This window comes from Ovis canadensis, chromosome 3 (assembly GCF_042477335.2).
Source record: "Ovis canadensis isolate MfBH-ARS-UI-01 breed Bighorn chromosome 3, ARS-UI_OviCan_v2, whole genome shotgun sequence".
Classification (NCBI taxonomy): Eukaryota; Metazoa; Chordata; class Mammalia; order Artiodactyla; family Bovidae; genus Ovis; species Ovis canadensis.
Genome location: NC_091247.1, coordinates 32,262,944 through 32,274,402, shown reverse-complemented (window position 1 = coordinate 32,274,402; position 11,459 = coordinate 32,262,944). Strand labels below are relative to the sequence as shown.

Below are 11,459 nucleotides of genomic sequence, written 5' to 3'. Positions count from 1 at the left end.
AACTATAAAACTCAGTATGGATATATTGATTATATTCTCACCATGCTAGTTAAATGCCTAATGTAAAACTCGTTTTCTAGCCATCAAGAGTATAAAACTTTCTTCTCTAAGAAGAGATATGTGAACTGACTTATTTCATATGAAACTCTCCAAATAAATAGTACCTGTCGATGATATGAATTCCCATGATGAAAGGTTGCATGTCTGGACTTTGAGGGTAGCAAAGTTTACACTTGGTGTGGGCGCTAAGCATTGTCCCATCATTCAATATGAATCTATAGGATGGGCTGGAGGCAGTGCCACGAGTCATCACTGTTTCAAACAAAAGAGAAACCTAGTTAAAATGCTGACACTTACACTTTGGGCAGAGGAGAGTTACCAAGCCTCATTTCTACCTAGAACCTCATTTAAATGTCCTTCCAATTGCTACCTGCTCAGACTCAAGGTATGCTTCAGATAAAGCAGATATCTGAGGGGGGAAACGATTCGGGGTGAAAGATACAGTCTGAAAACAATTTTTAATTCAGTTCTACTTGAATGGGTGCCTCCTCACAGAAGTTCTGATTATGAAGAAACCACAAACCACAAAAAAGTCAACCTAACCTTTCCCTATAATGGGGCAGCTCCTTAAATTTATTTTATAAAAGACCGAGAAGTAACTTTCTCCTCTCTCCTTTTCAGTATTATCTCTAACAAGCTTTTCCACCCCGTTAGCGGGCTGATTTTTAAAAATAGCTTTATTGAGATATCAACAAAATTCACCAAGTTTTGATTAGTTTGCAGAACTCTTTAACTGAAATTCAAATTTAGTTTTTCACTCAGGAATGTGAATCAAAAAGATCCATCCTGACAAATTATTATAGTCATATACATTATTTTTGATGTTTGAATTTAGTTTACTAATAAGCAAATTAATAATAAAGCCTCTGATTACTAATACAGAATAAAACCTAGATTAAGGCAATTGAATCACTATATACACAACATGAGTTACGTTTGCCTTAAGGCTTTATTAAAAACAGATGAAACTCTAACTCTACTGGTTGATTTTTATGAAATACATAAAGGCTACACCAGACTACTAAATAAGAAAAAGTCATCAGTGTTTCAGTAATACAATAGAATTCTTTTTTAAGGAAGATTTAATAGATAGATTCAGCTATACCAAGATTAAAAATCATATTCAGTTAAATATAAGAATTATTACCACAAATGACTATATAATTTAGCCTGTAATAAATGTTAGTCCTATTTTCAAAGACATTTTAGAAAGAGCTTCAATCACACTTTAAAGACATATGAAAAAGACAAAATGACCAATTGATAATTTTTGAAGCTACATATTATTTTAAGCAACGAGAAGACAGGCTCTATTTTATTAAGACAGGCTCTATTTTATTGTCTTGGGTGCACCATGTAAACTAAAGAGGGCATAATTTGCTGGAAATCTATTACATGCATAAATCTCCCTCAGTACCAAAATCAGGATATAAACTTAATTGCAAGGATTTCTTACCCATCTGGCAGTTTCAGCCAAATCTTGGCACATTTACCGAAAAAAATATGGAAAAATTTAGTATCTAGTGAAATAATAAATGATAAAAAAGTCTTTAATGAAAACCAGTAATTTCTGTGTAAGGATATAAGTTAAATGTTTGTTATGACAAAGCCCTAAAAAATATTAACAATTCCCATCTGTCAATATCTTTTGACAATATATTTTGGAAAAAACAGTTGTAACAAAAAGGTGGTATTTTAAGATAAATTATTAGTGTGGGACAATGAGAAAGTTATAAATATATAAATATATATTTAGTTATAAATATATATAAAGGGCAAGAAAAGATACAATATGTATTTCATGTTATTTTGCTTATGTCATTCTATTTCCTCATCAGTATTTATTTCTCATTAGGATCATTCTGCTGAAACATTCATTGGCTCTTCACCATTGAGCTCATTGTCCAATATGGTAGTCATCAGTCACTATCATAATGTGGAAAATGAAATTTAAAATTAAATGAAATTTAAAATTCAGTTCCTTACTCATATTTGCCACATGTCAGGTACTCAATAGATGGATGCGGCTAGTGACTACAATACTGGACAATATAGCTCCATACATACAATTTCATTTTGCATTTCCAATCTTATTCTTCATTATTTCCTAAATATCTCTTCTATAGTTCTTTGAGTAGGAGTAGATAACCTTTTATACATTTATTTTTCTTCTTCAGGTAGAATAAACATGAGTTAATACTATGTCCCATTCTTGTTTTCCACTCTCCATTGAAACTGTACGATGCTTTGCATATACACTCATCTCACACGCTAGTAATGCTCAAAATTCTCCAAGCCAGGCTTCAGCAATATGTGAACCGTGAACTTCCAGATGTTCAAGCTGGTTTTAGAAAAGACAGAGGAACCAGAGATCAAATGGCCAACATCTGCTGGATCATCGAAAAAGCAAGAGTTCCAGAAAAAACATCTATTTCTGCTTTATTGACTATGCCAAAGCCTTTGACTGTGTGGATCACAATAAACTGTGGAAAATTCTTCAAGAGATGGGAATACCAGACCACCTGACCTGCCTCTTGAGAAACCTATATGCAGGTCAGGAAGCAACAGTTAGAACTGGACATGGAACAACAGACTGGTTCCAAATAGGAAAAGGAGTACATCAAGGCTACATACTGTCACCCTGCTTATTTAACTTATATGCAGAGTTCATCATGAGAAACGCTGGGCTGGAAGAAGCACAGGCTGGAATCAAGATTGCCAGGAGAAATATCAATAACCTCAGATATGCAGATGACATCACCCTTATGGCAGAAAGTGAAGAGGAACTAAAAAGCCTCTTGATGAAAGTGAAAGAAGAGAGTGAAAAAGTTGGCTTAAAGCTCAACATTCAGAAAACAAAGATCATGGCATCTGGTCCCATCACTTCACGGGAAATAGATGGGGAAACAGTGGAAACAGTGTCAGACTTTATTGTTTTGGGCTCCAAAATCATTGCAGATGGTAACTGCAGCCATGAAATTAAAAGACACTTACTCCTTGGAAGAAAAGTTATGATCAACCTAGATAGCATGTTGAAAAGCGGAGACATGACTTTGCCAACAAAGGTCCGTCTAGTCAAGGCTATGGTTTTTCCTGTGGTCATGTATGGATGTGAGAGTTGGACTGTGAAGAAGGCTGAGCGCTGAAGAATTGATGCTTTTGAACTGTGGTGTTGGAGAAGACTCTTGAGAGTCCCTTGGACTGCAAGGAGATCCAACCAGTCCATTCTAAAGGACATCAGCCCTGGGATTTCTTTGGAAGGAATGATGCTAAAGCTAAAACTCCAGTACTTTGGCCACCTCATGTGAAAAGTTAACTCATTGGAAAAGACTCTGATGCTGGGAGGGATTGGGGACAGGAGGAGAAGGGGATGACAGAGATGGCTAGATGGCATCACTGACTCGATGGATGTGAGTTTGAGTGAACTCTGGGAGTTGGTGATGGACCTGGCATGCTACGATTCATGGGGTCGCAAAGAGTTGGACACGACTGAGCGACTCAACTGAACTGAACTGAGTACATATTTGCTAATTGAAATTCAACTTGAATTTCATCTCAATAGGTTAATATTGATTTGTTAATACTGATCAACTACTACCATTTTTCTTTAAAGGACAGATTTTAAACCTTACCTATCTTCTCAAATGCTTATATTGTATTTTATGTTTTTGTCTGCGTAGAAATCCAGATTTACTTTTGTAATGAAAATTATTGGAGACAAATTTCTTGACTTACTGACATGCCCTGTAAAGTGAGAAAGAACTAGAATCTTGGAGAACATTAACATGGAAACATTAAGATACCTGGGCTTCCCAGGAGTGCCAGTGATAGAAAAACCCCTGCCAATGCAGGAGATACAAGAGATGTTTGTTTGACCCCTGGGTTGGGAAGATTCCCTGGTGAAGGGCACGGCAACCCACTCCATTATTCTTGCCTGGAGAATCCCATGGACAGAGAAGCCTGGTAGACTGCAAAGAGTCACCAGGGTTGCAAAGAGTCGGACTTGACTGAATTGACTGAAGCATGTATTAAGATAATTTATGTGGATTACAGAAACATTAAGAGTTCTTTGGTAATTATACTGCCTTAATTTGGAAGATGCTAAATTAATGAAAATTCTAAAATTGAGGAACCTCTACTAACTTAATACAGGAAAATTATTACAAGTTTTTTTTCTTTTTACAGTTTAAGTTTTGAAGTTAAATGGTTTATTTTGGATAACAATGTACAGAATAAGACTCAGGAAAAGGAAAGCAGCACAGATCAATGAAAAGAATAAAAGCCTAGGAATCAGATTTAGGTATGAACTCTGACTCTCTCATTTACAAGTTTAGGACTTAACAATACAAATTAACCTTTGCCCAGTATCACTAAAATGGAGCCAGTTTACTGTGAGGTAATACCTAGCATGGAGCCTGGTATATAGCAGGTACTTAATGAATATTTCCTGAATAAATACCAAAGAAAAAACCACAAATACGTAGCTTCCAAAGTACTTGTGTCCTGCGTCACACTCACATTCGGCCAATACCAAGATACCTCTTATACTAATAGCTTCAACCCTGTATAACAATCTAAAATTTTGAATTAAGATGTTAGTATTGGAGCCATAGGGCTTCTCTAGTGGCTCACACAGTAAAGAATTTGCCTGCAATGCAGGAGATTTGGGTTTGATCCCTAGGTAGGGAAGATCCTCTGGAGAAGGAAGATATTAAGAATAGGTGACAACAATACACAGAAGAACTATACAAAAAAGGTTTTAATGACCCAGATAACCATGATGGTGTGGTCAGTCACCTAGAGCCAGACATCCTGGATTGTGAAGTCAAGTGGGCCTTAGGAACCATTACCTCAAACAAAGCTAGTAGAGGTGATAGAATTCCAGCTGAGCTATTTCAAATCCTAAAAGTTGGTGCTGTAAAAGTGCTGCACACAATATGTCAATAAATTTGGAAACCTCAGCAGTGGCCACAGTACTGGGAAAAGTTTAGTTTTCATTTCAATCCCAAAGAACGGCAATGCCAAAGAATGTTCAAACTACCACACAACTGCACTCATTTCACATGCCAGTGAAGTAATGCTCAAAATCCTTCAAGCTAGACTTTAACAGTACATGAACCAAGAACTTCCAAAGACAGAAGCTAGATTTAGAAAAGGCAGAGGAACCAGAGATCAGATTGCTAACATTTACTGGATCATAGAGAAAGCAACAGAATTCCAGAAGAACATCTATTTCTGTTTCTATTGATGACGCCAAACCTCTGACTATGTTTATCACAACAAACTGAGGAAAATTCCTAAAGAGATGGGAATACCAGACTATCTTACCTGCCTCCTGAGACCTGTATGAAGGTCAAGAAGCAACAGTAAGAACTGGACATGGAACAACAGACTGGTTCAAAATTGAGAAAGGAGTTTTCAAGGCTGAACATTGCGACCCCACATATTTAACTTATACGCAGAATACATCATGCAAAATGTTGGGATGGATGAATCACAAGCAGGAATCAAGATTGCCAGGAGAAATGTCAACAACCTCAAATACACTACATATACCTCAGATGATACCACTCATTAGGTGGAAGAGGAACTAAAGAGCCTCTCGATAAGAGTGAAAGAGGAGAATGAAAAAAACTGGCTTAAAACTCAACATTCAAAAGAGCATAAGATCACAGCATCCAGTCTCATCACTTCATGGCAAACAGAAGGGGACAAAGTGGAAATAGTGACAGATTTTATTTTCCTGGGCTCCAAAATCACTGCAGATGGTGACTGCAGCCATGAAATTAAAAGAGGCTTGCTTCTTGGGAGGAAAGCCATGACCAACCTAGACAGCATATTAAAAAGCAAAGACATCACTTTGCCGACAAAGGTCCATATAGTCAAAGCTACGGTTTTTCTAGTAGTCATGTGCAGATGTGAGAGCTGAACCATAAAGAAGGCTGAGTGCTGAACAATTGATGCTTTTGAATTGTGGTGCTGGAGAAGAGTCTTGGGAGTCCCTTGGACAGCAAGGAGATCAAACCAGTCAATCCTAAAGGAAATCAACCCTGAATATGTGCTGGAAGGACTAATGCTGAAGCTGAAGCTCCAATACTTTGGCCACCTGATGTGAAGAGCCAACTCACTGCAAAAGACTGTTTCTGGGAAAGACTGAGGGCAGGAGGAGAAGGGACAACCAAGAATGAGATGGTTGGATGGCATATCGATACAATGGATGTCAGTTTGAGCAAACTCCAGGAAAGAGTGAAGGACTTGGAGTCCTGGCGTTTTTAGTCCATGGGGTCACAAAGAGTCAGACTTGTCTTAGCAACTGAACAATGAGAGCCATAATTCTTTACAGGACTGACTGGTTGGAGTACTGCTCTACACGCCAAATTTTCTCCATAAGTAGGACTGAGAAATGGACTAAACTATTCGGAATTACATTTGATCACAGATTCTGATCTTGTTTTCTGATTTAGCTTTGTCAGGTTTTGATCCTTGACCCTTGAGTTTTAGAATATTTAGTAAGGAGGGGTGATACTGATGTGGTAGTACTGACACCCCAGAAACTCTTCGAAGAATCTAGAAATCTGGTTTAACAACTGTCCCAAATGAATGTTACCTTAGGGAAACATTTAACCTAGACTTTTTTCTAAAAGAATGATTCTGAATTGAACTGAACTTAGGAAGCTTTTTGAAACTATATAGCTACATGAACTTCCTCCCAGTTTAGGAAGTTCCTCAGGTGACCCTGATACACATACAGCACCCCCTCACCTCCCGGTCTCAGTGGTGAACCACTCCTTTAATCTAGTTTATCCTGCAAGCTCCCACGTACTGTTTCGCTGAAATGTGTTTTCAATTTTTGATTCTGGAAAATAAAATGGTCAACACTCTTTAAAAGCAGTCTGTGAGCTGTCTCTGTCAAAAGCAGCTGAAAAACTAAGAACTTAAGTTTTTAATGCATATTAGGATTTTATACCAGCTGCTGCCTTTAAAAAGTAAGTTAAAGTCAGGAAAAAAGACAGATGGAGGACCAATTTTCTTGTCTAAATATCAGATATGCAGATGACACCACCATTATGGCACAAAGTGAAGAACTAAAGAGCCTCTTGATGAAAGTGAAAGAGGAGAGTGAAACGTTGGCTTAAAGCTCAACATTCAGAAAAACTAAGATCATGGTATCTGGTCCCATCACTTCATGGCAAATAGATGGGGAAACAGTGGCTGACTTTATTTTTCGGGGCTCCAAAATCACTGCAGATGGTGATGGCAGCCATGAAATTAAAAGATGCTTACTCCTTGGAAGGAAAGTTATGACCAACCTAGACAGCATATAGGAGAAGGCAATAGCACCCCACTCCAGTACTCTTGCCTTGAAAATCCCATGGATGGAGGAGCCTGGTAGGCTGTAGTCCATGGGGTTGCTAAGAGTCAGACACAACTGAGCAACTTTCCTTTCACTTTTCACTTTCATGCATCGGAGAAGGAAATGGCAACCCACTCCAGTGTTCTTGTCTGGAGAATCCCAGGGATGGGGGAGCCTGGTGGGCTTCCGTCTATGGGGTCGCACAGAGTTGGACATGACTGAAGCGACTTAGCAGCAGCAGCAGACAGCACATTAAAAAGCAGAGACATTACTTTGTCAACAAAGGTCTGTCTAGTCAAGGCTATAGTTTTTTCAGTAGTCATGTATGGATGTGAGAGTTGGACTATAAAGAAAGCTGAGCACAGAATTGATGCTTTTGAACTGTGGTGTTGGAGATGACTCTTGAGAGTCCCTTGGACTGCAAGGAGATCCAACCAGTCCATCCTAAAGGAAATCAGTCCTGGGTGTTCATTGGAAGGACTGATGTTGAAGCTAAAACTCCAATATTTTGGCCACCTGATGTGAAGAGCTGACTTATTTGAAAACATCCTGATGTTGGGAAAGATTGAGGGCAGGAGGAAAAGGGGACGACAGAGGATGAGATGGTTAGATGGCATCACCAACTCAATGGACATGAGTCTGAGTGAACTCCGGGAGCTGGTGATGGACAGGGAGGCCTGGCGTGCTGCAATTCATGGGGTCACAAAGAGTCAGACACAACTGAGTGACTGAACTGAACTGATAGAGGTTTTACATTTTAAAAGTTTTATAGAAAATCAAGGATACAGTGGCATAATATTATGCCACTAAAGAACTATTAGTGATAGTTCTTTATACTATCCCTAGTGGAAAGGCAGCAAGGCAGCAAGGAAACTGCAAAGGCTATTTACATCTCTCTCCATTCTTAGCAGACCAGTAGTTCTCCAACTTGATGTACTTAAGCATCACCTTCAGAGCTTGTTTAAAATACATGGGCCCTCACCTGAGATTTTAATTCAGTACGTCAACATCTTTAATAGGTGATTCCCATGTAACTGTTTCATGGACCACATTTTTCTTACCAGGTTAGGTACTGATGAATACAACATATAAAAAAAAGATGCGCTCAATTCATAAATACTATTTGGCAAGTTGTCCAGAATCTCCATAACACTAGAGTCAGAGTTACATGAATTCTGGGCAATTTGACTCTAAGAAAAAAGTTATTTCTTAAAAAAAAAAAAAAAGAAAAGAAAAAAGTTATTTCTATTGAAAAAAATTTTTTTTCTTAAAAAAGTAAAAGAAAAGGACATTAAGACATGACTAATGGAGAAGAGGTGTTGAATTATATTTTTTTACATTTCTCTCTAAATTGCTTTACTTCATATGTTAATGATTAGTTACTTATTATACTTTAATCAATCTATTTTATAGAGAATTCCAATGGTTTAGAAACACATGATTTAAACCATGGCTCAATCACATATATGGGAAGCCTAACATTTGGACAATGAGACAATAATCTAATCCTGCTTTGCCTTGGTCATAATGTATATAAATTATAGGCAAGTAAAACTAAAAGTCTTTTAAGTAAGCCTTGGAAGGTTTAACTTATAAAGTTAAGGTAAAAATCAAACAGAAGACAATCATATACCTTGGCACTTGAGGGAGTAAGTGGAGGCAGTGCTCTGAATCTCCTACTTACACAAAAGTCAAGTGCTATATATATAGGGAGTCACAAAGTTTGCAATAATTGCAAACTATTGGATGGCAATAGTTGCTTTCTGCAATTGTTTCCAAACTTGACTGTACTTCAGGACTGCCTGGGGAACTTCTTGGTTATATCCATTGAAACACCATCTTTGGGGATGGTAAAAGTAAGAGGCCCACTGACGAACTGTTAGTCTGTACAAAGCTGTTCCAGAAGTAGACAGACTAGTGAGATTCACACAGATGGCTTTTCGGAAAAAAAAAATCAAGCTGCTTCCTTCACATACCATTAGGAAGCAGCTGACCTAAAACATAATGAATGAAAAATCATTTGTAAACTGAGGAAACCTAATGTAACAGGAAAATGTTAAAATTAAGAAAAGTGATAGAATAATGAAAAATATTTTTAAAATTGTTTTTCAGGAGTAGCCATACAAAGAGTTTCTTCCCAGAGAAATTGTTTACTTAGAGATTAGAGAATAAATTACAACGGGAAAGGTATATTAGACTCCCATAATTTCATGACAATATTTTAAAATATATCAAAACTCCTTATCTTTGAATCTTTATAAATTTTCTGGCCTTAACACTCAGCTAATTTTTCCTATTTTTCCTAAAATACTGTTAAGTTCCTTAAGGGTGGGAATATGGGAATATGCTTGTGTCATTTACTATGACATAGCAGTTGTTTAATTATTAATTAATAATTTCATATGACATAATTTTAACTTGAAACTCCCATGTGAGTCAGGAGATACTGGCACTGTAATGGTCATGAAGCACAGATCTACATGCATGATATAGATCTGTACTATCTAAAAGCCCTTTGACATGCTTGTTCTGCTTGGAGTGATCTTCTAAAAGGCAGACAAAAATAGCACTTCCTCTCTAAAGCCATCCCTGATTCTCAAGTCAGAATTAATTTTTTTCTTCTTTGGTTTTATCTTTATTATTATGGCCCAGGCCACATAGATCTTTAAAACAGTCATATATCCTCCCAATACAATAGATTTTGAGCTCCTGGAAGCCAAAACCCTGCTTTGTCATCCTTGAATCCCTGGCACCTTACATAGTGTTCTACATATGTGAAGAACTTGATACATGTCTGCTGAATGAATGAATGAATGAATGAGTGACCACCACATGATACCCTGTTCTTTAAAATGTGCATCCCAAAATTCAGTATCTACTCATGAATTACTTTGCTTACCCATTTCTTCCTTTCCTAAAACTGATTATTATAAAAACTAATTGCAATACTTGATAAGAAAATACTTATCAACCCATAGATTGTATATATGTTATTCAATATTAATAATGAGCAAGGTTAATGAAAATAGCTGAGAGGGAAAAAAAAAACCTTACCTTCTTGAAATAGTTGTCTGGCATAAGATGGCTCTCTGCCTTGAGGTTGGAAAAAAGCATAAATGCACTTTCTCACTAAATCTTCCCAGCCAGTTCTGCCAGCAGCTCTCAGGGAACTAGTATCAATAGAGATGATTTTACCTATACAAAGAATGAAAGCTTACATGTATGATAGCCTCCGGATATGTCATTCACATTTCAAGACTAATATGCATCTAAAAATATTCTGCTGCCTCTCAACTGCTTAATGGACAAAAGCACTAAAAAGCACTATTAATTTTTATTATATATAGTAACAGAGTATATCAGTGACATGAAAATACAAAATTGTTTTGGCCTTGGAGTGTGTTGTATCACATCATAAAATTCAATACCAATCAAGTATTAAAGTCATACCATAAAGACCCAAAGCTATGGATACTAATGTAGGTCAAACTTTTCTGGGTTGCTCTTTGGATCCTGCTATCTATATACTAATGTCTTATTGTGGATGGAGAGGCAGAGATGAACTATATTATTTTGGTTTAAATTAATTTCCAGTAATTAAGTGAAGAGACTATGAGAAAGTAAGCAAGTCTTTCCTTTTCTACCTCCTCTTGAGTTGTAAACAATATTGCACTTAAGAGTAAAGACTGAAGGCAAAAAAAGTTAAATCAGAAAAAAATAAGTGAGAATATTAAGATCTGCTAGGCTATCTGCAAACAGAACATATGCTTTATAAAATTTAGTGCTGATTTGATACTGTTATCACAGTTAAATAAGTTTCCTGAATGATTATGGAAGAATTCGGGCAAATTATTTCTTAATTGGGGGCCATTTAATCCAGTTGGTGATTTTTCAGATCAGTTTTATTTTCTATAAATCTTGTATTCATATAAGATAATATAGGGGAGATATATACATATATGTGTATGTGTGTTAGATTATTAAGGTGAGACCTACAAAGCCTCATCCAATTTCAGAACTTGAATATTACCAAGATCATCAATAC

The 11,459-nt window shown here is 36.8% G+C and overlaps 1 protein-coding gene across 29 annotated transcripts in view; it reads right to left on the bottom strand.

The window, feature by feature from the left end:
- Positions 1–11,459, bottom strand: part of NCOA1 (nuclear receptor coactivator 1) — a 219,274-nt gene that overhangs the window by 57,634 nt on the left and 150,181 nt on the right. For all 29 annotated transcript variants that reach the window (XM_069582750.1, XM_069582765.1, XM_069582749.1 and 26 more), the window contains 2 exons: positions 10,469–10,609; positions 165–312 (listed from right to left, as the gene is read on the bottom strand). In XM_069582750.1, coding sequence (XP_069438851.1) covers positions 165–312; positions 10,469–10,609 — 289 coding nt within the window. The remainder of the gene's footprint in view (positions 1–164; positions 313–10,468; positions 10,610–11,459) is intronic.